The sequence below is a fragment of the Xiphophorus couchianus genome, chromosome 6, assembly GCF_001444195.1.
Source record: "Xiphophorus couchianus chromosome 6, X_couchianus-1.0, whole genome shotgun sequence".
NCBI classification, from domain to species: Eukaryota; Metazoa; Chordata; class Actinopteri; order Cyprinodontiformes; family Poeciliidae; genus Xiphophorus; species Xiphophorus couchianus.
The window spans coordinates 6,276,239-6,285,756 of NC_040233.1; the positions used below are offsets into that span (position 1 = coordinate 6,276,239).

At 42.2% G+C, this 9,518-nt stretch overlaps 1 protein-coding gene across 1 annotated transcript; it reads left to right on the forward strand.

Annotated features, from left to right (window-relative positions):
- Nucleotides 1–906: 906 nt before the first annotated feature.
- On the forward strand, nucleotides 907–9,182 carry LOC114146882 (kidney mitochondrial carrier protein 1). The gene is made up of 9 exons (XM_028021299.1): nucleotides 907–1,152; nucleotides 1,276–1,423; nucleotides 1,655–1,749; nucleotides 1,971–2,056; nucleotides 4,266–4,361; nucleotides 4,465–4,589; nucleotides 5,402–5,525; nucleotides 7,540–7,620; nucleotides 8,054–9,182. Exons 1-9 carry the CDS (start codon nucleotides 1,089–1,091, stop codon nucleotides 8,093–8,095), a joined length of 861 nt encoding a protein of 286 aa, XP_027877100.1. The 5' UTR covers nucleotides 907–1,088; the 3' UTR covers nucleotides 8,096–9,182.
- The last annotated feature ends 336 nt before the right edge of the window (nucleotides 9,183–9,518 follow it).

A 9,518-nucleotide genomic window follows, 5' to 3' on the forward strand; every position in this document is an offset into this window, starting at 1 on the left:
TGAGTGATCTGATGGAATTTCGGACTAACTCGTCTCTGACAGACATACTGCCACACTGATTAAAAACTGGTGCTGCTGAACAAACCGAACGTCAGGTGAAGTAATGCCACTATCAACCGAAAGGTGGCAGTGGAGGCCAGACTTGATCGAGACTGTTGTTTACAGATTTACAAAATCATTAATAGAGCCTGCCTGGGAAAATCTTAACCAAATGTAACCAAAGTGAAATAAAAACAACTTAATGATAACGAAATACTACAAATATGGATTATTTTAACATCAAATGAAAGTAACAACGGAGACACACAATACAACAAATATACACCAAATTCCTCTTAAGGCTCCATACAAGCCTGAGTTAGGCCTGCCTAGAAGAATCGCTACAACGTAGAAATAACCTACCAAACACAAATTTCTCTGCTTTTTTTGGTTAGGTGAGGTGGACTGCATTTTCTCATGTTTTGACAGCACAAATAAAAAAAGAGAACCTTTAAGCTCTTAAATGTAAAATTTTAAGTGTGTGTTTATGCACCATTTTAAAACCAATATCTCTGACATTTTGTTCTTTTTGGCACATTAAAGCTGTATTATTATTATTCCAGTGTCTGACTACCATGTTCTGTCATGTTCCGTTCCTAAATTAGGCCACGCCCCCCTCAAAGAGTAAAGGGGGGGGAAGCTTTTCTATTTTGTATTTATTTATTTTATGCGGTGTTACAAAACTTTGGATGTCGTGAAGTCCTGTGGTGGAAACCTAAACACCCAGCTGTATTATTTTTTTAATAGTGAGTCTATATTTGTTTGAAGAAGAAGCGGAAGCAAAGATCTGATATCTAAAGTCACGAGACGTTCTGGCATGGTTGCCAGGCAGCGAGCAGTGGGCGGAGCCTGAGAATACAGACGCCGGTGAAGGAGCGGCGGGAAGGCGGAGCTCAGCGCCTTTCAAGTCTGCCAGTCTGAGGAGGCGACGTGGGGCTGAACTTCTCTGGCGACGACCGGACCTGGGATTCTCTCATAAGAAACATTGGCTGTATAGTACTGAGAAGCGGCTGGCTGCGTCTTAACACTCGGTCCGGGGAAGAAAAAAAATGTCCACCGTGAACTGGAAGCCTTTCGTTTTCGGCGGGCTTGCTTCCATAACGGCAGAATGCGGTGAGTGGGTGAGGGATGGAGGAGGCCGTGCAGCGTGTGTTGGGGTGTTTTTGTTTTGTGTTTTTTCTTCCTGCTTTGGGTTTGAAAACAAGGTAACGAGTCTCCAATGCTGTGGGTTAACAGGCACTTTCCCCATCGACCTGGCCAAGACGCGCCTCCAGGTTCAGGGCCAAGTCGGGGACATCAAGTACCGTGAGATCCGCTACAGAGGCATGCTCCATGCTATCATGAGGATAGGACGAGAGGAGGGGCTCCGGGCGCTTTACTCAGGGTGAGTGGATTCATTTATGTAGCTGAGCGTGTTTTATTTTGCGCAAAATGAAAGTGTAACCCTACTGCATGTACACAATGTATTTCCTGTTCCTGTTTCTTGTCGACCCATCTCTCTGCATCCTTGTTTAACCAAGAGAGAGAGAGAGCACGATTTCTGGATTATCAATGTTTTTCTGTTAGTGCTACATTTTTAAAATTAAAAATAAGCATGTTTTTTGTTTGTTTGTAGCATCTCCCCCGCCATGCTCCGTCAGGCCTCCTACGGGACCATCAAAATTGGGACATATCAGAGTTTTAAGCGGCTGCTGGTGGACAGACCAGAAGGTGAGCGTTCAGTTTCTGTTGCACTTCTCAAACACAAACCCACAAACCGTTGCAAGACAAACACGCCACATGCATGCATGCGCATTGCTGCTGAAGCTCACAGGTGTCGGTGTGACATTGCGTGACCTCTTAAAGCGCAGCGCCTGGCCGGGTGCTACGAGTTATAAAACCAGTACTGCACGCTTTGAGTGGATCAAGTTAATATCTCAGTTTTCTTCCAGATGAGACCTTGCTGACCAATGTGCTGTGCGGCGTTCTCTCTGGAGTCATCTCTTCTTCCATTGCCAACCCCACTGATGTGCTGAAGGTATGTAATTTAGCATAAATAAAGGTCGTGAGCGGTCCTGTTTATTGTTCTTAAAGTGGCAGAGCGGGTTTGACGGGTCTTTGGGCCCCCAAAGCAAAGTGCGCGAAAACATTTCAGTGAAAAACACAGCAGTCTGTCCAGAAACTGGAGGAACGTGTGGAGTTTTACTTAGTAGAATTTAAACCTTTTCATGTTTGAACCGGCTGAAGTCAGAAGTTGTTTAATTGCTCCACTTATGTGCAATAAAATCTCAGTTTTAATCCAGCTGTTCTGTGTCAGGGAACATTAGTGAACAGAAAGCATCACGAAGATCAAGACACACTTCAGATAAGTTGGGGGGAAAATGGTGGAGACGTTTATAGCGGGATTAGATGATAAAATAATATCCCAAGCACAGTAAGAATTATGAAACGGTGTTCAGTCCATCTGAAAATCTAAGTGGAGCGGTTCACTCTCACACTTCATTCTGTCAAACAAACCAACCAAACTCTTTGAAAAACCTGTTTACCTCCTCACCTGTGGTGGCGCTGCACCACAACCCACTAAAAGAAACTACATGAAAACCTCAGAAGAAGACACTGAACACAACTTCCTCCTTCACAAAGGGTAAACAAAACTGGAGTGGCGTCAGATTTTAGCGGTTGTAGGATTTCTCTTTTTTTCTCGAAAACCAACAACAATTATAATTACAAGCTAATCTCCTTCTAGTGTTAGACTCTTGTGTTTGTTTAGGCTGTATTTACCCAGAATGCCCTGCGCTATCGTCCACTTCCTATGTTTGGAGCGGTCTCCGGTCTGCTTGGTATTCACATGCGCATTTGAAACGCATCGGAGTTCACTTCAACCGAACCAGGACCTAGGTTTTCAGGAAGGCCAGAGTTTTTTTTTTTTTTTGTTTGTTTGGGTTTTTTTCCACAAAAAAGTTTTATTGCTCTTTCCGTCATCCCCAAACCAACCAGACTTTCTAGTCAAACAAACTACAGCTTGACTAGGTCGTTTGAATGCAGCCCGAGTTAGAAAAAATAGCCTAGAGGGTCACAATAACTCTGTAGAGATCCACACAGCTGTCGACAAGAACAATTATTAGTTGCGCACTCGTGTGCTGACACAACAAGCTTGGTGGAAGGTGCTCAGGTCTGGAGGTCTGAGCTGATTTCTTTACAAAGTGGGTGGGGATGGAGCTGAATCCTTAACAATAATCCTTGCAGCAAACTCCAAAACCAGGAATGGACGTTTAACTTCCAGCAGGACTAAAGATCCCTAACATTGAAGCTAAAGCTGCCGTGGAATAGTTCAGGTCACCGATGTCAAATTGAGACCCTTAATGTGTGTTATTGTACTACTTTTTGGTCAAACCTTGGCTTACTACACCTAAATCGACTGAATTGCCTCCTCAGCTTGCATGTAGCGCTATAACGGCCTAGATATTTGGTGTGTAGAAGCATAGATGCATCTGAAATCTGCAGTACTGCGACTTGACACGCTTGGAGGTTTAGACCCAAAAGTCTTTAACATCAGTTGTTCAATCTAATCTGACAGAACTTGAGATATTTAAAAAGGAAAAAAAATTCTCATGGAAAAATGCATAGGACGCTTTCTAGATTCTTTTTTTTTTGTGTGATAAGAAATGTGAAAGCCACATATTGTTTTTTTATGCGCCACAATTTTGCACTAGTTTTCTGTTTTGCCGGTTGCACAAAAAAAAAAATCCCAACCTTGGCCGTCAGTTGATGAAATGTGAAAAAGTTCAAGAGATATTAATACTTGGTGAAGGCAGCGTAGCAGAGCGAAAGTCAAACCGGGGCTGTCGTGACCTCGCTGGTTCTTTATTTATAGACTGACCCCTGAAAGGCCTTACATAGTGTTCTGTAAATGATACCGGTTGGTGAATGCCAACACTCTTATCTCTCCTTTTTTTCTCTCTCTCTCTGTCTGCGCTCCGTTTGGCACGGTTAGTGTTTGTAAGATTAACGCCTCGACACATGCGTCTGCAGGTTTGGAACGTTGTGTTTCATAGGGGTGTGTGCTGCATGAGGTGTCTGTGTGAAATCATCACAGAACCGAGCAACAAACACAGTGGCCGTTTCTTTTTCTTTTCTTCTTTTATTTTTTTAAGTCACACCCGCAGTGTAATTACAGGTTTAAACACAGGTTAAAAACAATGCACCCGTTGTCATATCTGATGCCCTTTCTTTGTGTCTTCTCCCAGATCCGGATGCAGGCTCAGGGAAATGTGATCCAAGGCAGCATGATGGGCAACTTCATCAATATCTACCAGGAGGAGGGCACACGAGGACTGTGGAAGGTAGAGGAAATTGGCAAAGAATCAAAAACAAACAAAACAAACCCCGGTGAGTTTCATATTTCAGAGTTTCACCCTGTAAGGATTCCTTTTGTCTTCGTATCAGGGTGTTTCTCTAACAGCGCAGAGGGCGGCCATCGTGGTCGGCGTCGAACTCCCGGTCTACGACATCACCAAGAAGCACCTGATCCTGTCGGGTTACATGGGGGACACCGTGTACACACACTTCCTGTGAGTTTCAGTTACTGAAGGGATCCCTTCGTATCCCTTAAGTGGCTGTAAATTAGAGCTGTCGAAAATGAAAAGCATCAGTTAAAATATGTTGTAGTGACGTGCATCTGTCAGGATTTAGAGTTTTTGGTTTGCGGTATGTATGTTTTTGGATAGATTTAAAATTTTCACACAGTAACTTTAGAGCCAAAGACATGGCTGTCCACTTAGTGACTGGTCAGTTAAGGAGTGTGATAATCAAAGACCCCAGACACACATTAACCATTGTTGATGTGTTTGAAAAGGGCTGCTTTAGTGGTTTTTAGGATTCAGAGGTCTTGGTTTCATTGGTGGCACCGAAACACTGATTAGCGCCATGATATAATGCAGGATGTCCACGTATCCTTAAAAAGTCTTAAACGTATTTATCTAAAGTTAAGGACTTACAATATCTTAAATTTATTTTTTTTTAAATGTGAGTTGGTCATAAATGCACCAATACCAGGGAATAAATGTTTTTGTGACTTTTCTGTCTGGCTAAAGTTTGAGTTGCACACAGTTCTGTGACTTGAGGCGTTCTGTAACTAGCTGCTAATATCACCTAGTTAGCTATTGTGGGTAAATGCAAATATATCACCTGCTGGCTGGATGACGTTCATTTTCACTAGTGGCTTACTTCTGTTATCAGCATATACGAGTCCCTTAACCATCCCCTTTATTTATAGGAGTTTTTTTCTATCTTAAGTTTTATTCAAGGTCTTAAATTTGACTTGCTGAAACCTGCAGATACCCTGTAATGTCCCTAACGCTGGCCGCTCTTTGTTGCCCATCAGGTCCAGCTTTCTGTGTGGCCTCGCTGGGGCTCTGGCCTCGAATCCAGTAGATGTGGTCCGGACACGCATGATGAACCAGAGGGGAGGGGCTCTGTACCAGGGAACGCTCGACTGTCTGCTGCAGGTGAGTCACAGACTAACACCTGGATCATACTAAACGTATCTGTCTTTCAACGGGAAAACACACACAAACGCTGTCTGAGGTCTTCCTGTATAGATTCGTCTTCTACAGTTGAATATAGACAGATTTCATCTTTTGCTTTACATATCAACTGCAATAAATGCACAATCAGCTAAATACTCTAAAGAAATCTGTTACTAGTGCTTGCTAAGTACTAGTTTTTTTTTTTTTTTTTGGTTTCACTTTGGTAAAAGCTGAAAAAGTGATCAAGTTACACAAAGCATAAATAGCAATAAAAATCTTAAGTAACTTTGGAATAAAGTCATCTTTCTTATCTCTCGTCTGTCAGTCTTCAAGTAGGTCAGTGCTCTTCACAGAGCATTAAGTGCTGCATTAATAAACCGCAGCCTCAGTGCTTTATTTAGAATCAAATACTTACCAGAAGAACCTAAAATTGTCTTTTTGTCTTTGGAAAGCCGCACTGGTTCTTTTCTAGAGCAAATCGAGAACTTTCTTTAACGTTTAGGACTGGAGCTGTTTATAGTGAGGGGAAAAAACACCCAATCTGTAACCTGGAAGTGTTTGTGGTTTATGTTTAACAGCCAGATCAGTCAGTGAAAAAGATTAGATTTGGTTCTTTTAGTCTCCAGTGCGGCCGTGTGCAGCTCGGCTTTAAGGGTCGTTCGTTTTAATGGCCGTAATGTTTTATATGAAGGTTCTAAGAACTGGAGGCGCTGCAGTTTATATCTGGCTGCTAGACACCTGGTGGATCACTTTGATATCTGGTCTGAACATGGTGCTGCATCAGCTCAGTAATCTGCAAGATCTATTAATGCAAGAATTTGTGTTGCACTTGTTGTAGCCCTCAGTGAATTACTGATAGACATGTTGCTACGGGCAACGGGGAAGTCTCTTAACTGCTTCGTTTAGGTGGGTTTACTCATGCCTGCAAAAACCCACACTTGAATGCTAATTCAGATTGAAACAGAACATTTTGCTGCAAAATGGAAACACAGCCTAGTTTGTTTTTTTTTTGTTTTTGTGAGAAACAAAAGACAATGCAGTCCGCTGCACTTTATGGGAAAACGTGATGATAATAGAGCAGCTGTTTTTACAGTGGTGACGCAGAGGAAATTTGAAGCGTGAAAAACAAAAACGCTGAACTCGTAAGTCGGTGAAGAAGCAACTCCAACATAAAATGTGGTGGAAATTGATGAGTTCTAGTCATGACATCTAAAAGAAAACATTTGGGAATATTCAAATGAACCATTCATTTGAATCCAACTCATTAAACGTATGCTAATGTCCTGCAACGTACACACACAGTGGGGCCTGTTTATGCATGTTTAGTCAACAGGAAGGTTTATAAGGTTGACAAACCTGAGGCTATGTCTGTGGTGAGAGACAGACATAAAGAATAGCCATTAAGAAAGTTTGGACTAATGTGTCGGCAGACTATACGTCTTCTTTACAGAATTAGATTGATTAAAAAATAGTCAACATGTCCAAATCCACTCTACTACTCTACACTACTCAAACTTCCCGGAAGTCTTGCTTTCTCTTGCTGCCTTGCAGCCTGTATGAACGACAGACATGTCGAGACTTTTTTTTAATTTTTTTTAGAAAATACAATTTTCCCCTTAAATTGCTTCACTCACCTCTGTACTTAATCTTATTTCATTTTTAAAAAAATATAGCGATACAAAATATGTCTAAATCACTTGTGCGTCCACACTGAAGAGTGTTGAATTATGCATTCATTGTTAGGGGGGGGGGAAGATTGGCCTTTTACATTTTTTCACCTTCCAGTCATTAGCTAGGATTGATTAGTTGGAAATTTGTTCCATCATGGTGTCAAAATTATTTGCTCTCTCAATTTATTGGTTTAAATATGTCAAGTTTAAAGTTTTCTTCTTCCTTCGAATCAGCAAGCAGTGCAGAGTATCATCACTAGCAGATTCCATCGGAGGATAATGAAGTGACATTCGACTGAACTTGTTGTGTTTTCCTCCTGCAGACGTGGCGCTCAGAGGGCTTCATGGCGCTCTACAAGGGTTTCTTCCCAAACTGGCTCCGCCTGGGGCCGTGGAACATCATTGTATCCTTTCAGCCCTCTGAGTCGACGACTACTCTGGTTAAAATTGATATGTATTCCAGGATGTAGTAATAATTGAGGCAGGTTGTAAAATGCTGTTATGCTTTCAGTATAGCATGGGATTCGGAGACTTTTTTTTTCTCTCTAGTGGGGGAGATTAGCTTAATTCTGGATAACACTTTTATGTAATCTCCTGGAACTACTGCCTCATTACCCAAATACCCCCCGTCAGAATGGCCGTAGGAGACCTTTAGCGGGCAAGAGAATAAACACAGGGTTTCATTTTTGATGTTAGGAGGTAAATCGCTCTTTGTTCAGGGCTAAAAACGAACTTATTTACTTTGGGTGGCAAAGTTCAAGGATTCCCTCTGCTTTCACTTTTGTCTACCCAAAATGTAGCTCCCCTTTCCTCACATTTCCTTCACTCCATCTTCAGTTCTTCCTCACTTATGAGCAGCTGAAGAAGATCAACGTGTGACTGAAGGAACGTCGGAGAGAAAGCGAGCCGAGCTGTCGCCCAGAGACGAGCCGAGGGGACCAAAATCAGGAACGTTTGGATCGTTGGAGGCTCCTCAGCGGAGCCGGCGAGGGGAAAAGCCAGGGGAGTACGCAAATGGAATCCGATTCCAGAGCGACTCCCGGCTCCATGTCTGTTTTAAAAAAGCCTTGCGGCAAACGGGGAAAGGACTGTGACAGGAATACTCACACGGCTTCTTCTGCTCATCTGCCACTTCAAGGCGCTACAGTACCATGGTTCCGCTCGGACCCAAGCCCAACTGTGAAATTCTCCAACTCTAAAAAAAAATCAACACTTTACATTTCAGTCGAAGGCTGCTGCGCTTCAAAACCGTCTCTGTTATGGTGATGAAAATGCATCCAGCCTGTGTTATTTAAATGTTTTTTTTCCACATAAAGTGCTCTGTAAACTGTGTGCCTTAACCCAATTTGTGGTTCAGGATGTAAAATGCTCGAGCTGCACGTGGACTCCCGACTGTTGGACATCCGCTGTGACAATCGGCGCGATCATTCCCCTTTGAAAAACCGACACGTTGCGGGTTTAATATCTATATTTAAATGTTTGAAGTTATTTATTTCCTGTGGTCTCCCTTGCGTATTTGCAGAGTAAAAGGCCAAGAACAGAGCGTGGTATACTGCGAGCTTTATATTTACTCAGCGTATATGGCTCAAATACCAGAGTTGTTACATAGACGGGACATTCATCACATGTGCATGACTGGCAAGTAAATATATCCTCTAGCAGCTCAGTGATGTTCAAGCTCCTGTTACATCCGTCACTTAAAAAAAAGTCATCACGTATGCAGACGATATGTAAACTTGCATATACATTTCACTGGGTCAGATCAGGCGATTCCCGTCACTGCTTCAACAGACCGATTGTTCACTCCGTGCTATTCCTTCGTACTGTATTTAAACGCTTTAAGCTTTCGTCGGAAAGGAATGTGTATGCTGCTTCTGCCAAAGTGTAAGCCGGTGTCATTTTTGTAATAAGTTTATTTCAATGCAGCCGTGGACTTGTATATTGAAAATAAAAAGCGTGAATTGTAGCCACTTTGGTTTGGTGTGTGACTGGATGCAATTGTTGGCTATTTAGGCCACTAAAACCACTAAAACGAAAAAAGTCACTACACATGCAGATGATATTCTAATTGATCTAAGCAGGAAGAGTTTAACCCATGGAGAATGAGGGAAAAGATCACATATCTTGCAGGTTTGCATAACAAATTATTTTCCAAAAGCCCAAATAATGGTCAAGACTATTAAATTTTTGGAGTTTACATAGATTTTATTCACTTTATTCACGGTGTTGTCCTATAAACTTAATCTCTTTTTTATTATTTGACAACCTTCTCGCAATAGTTTGCTGGACTCTCGGACCGTTC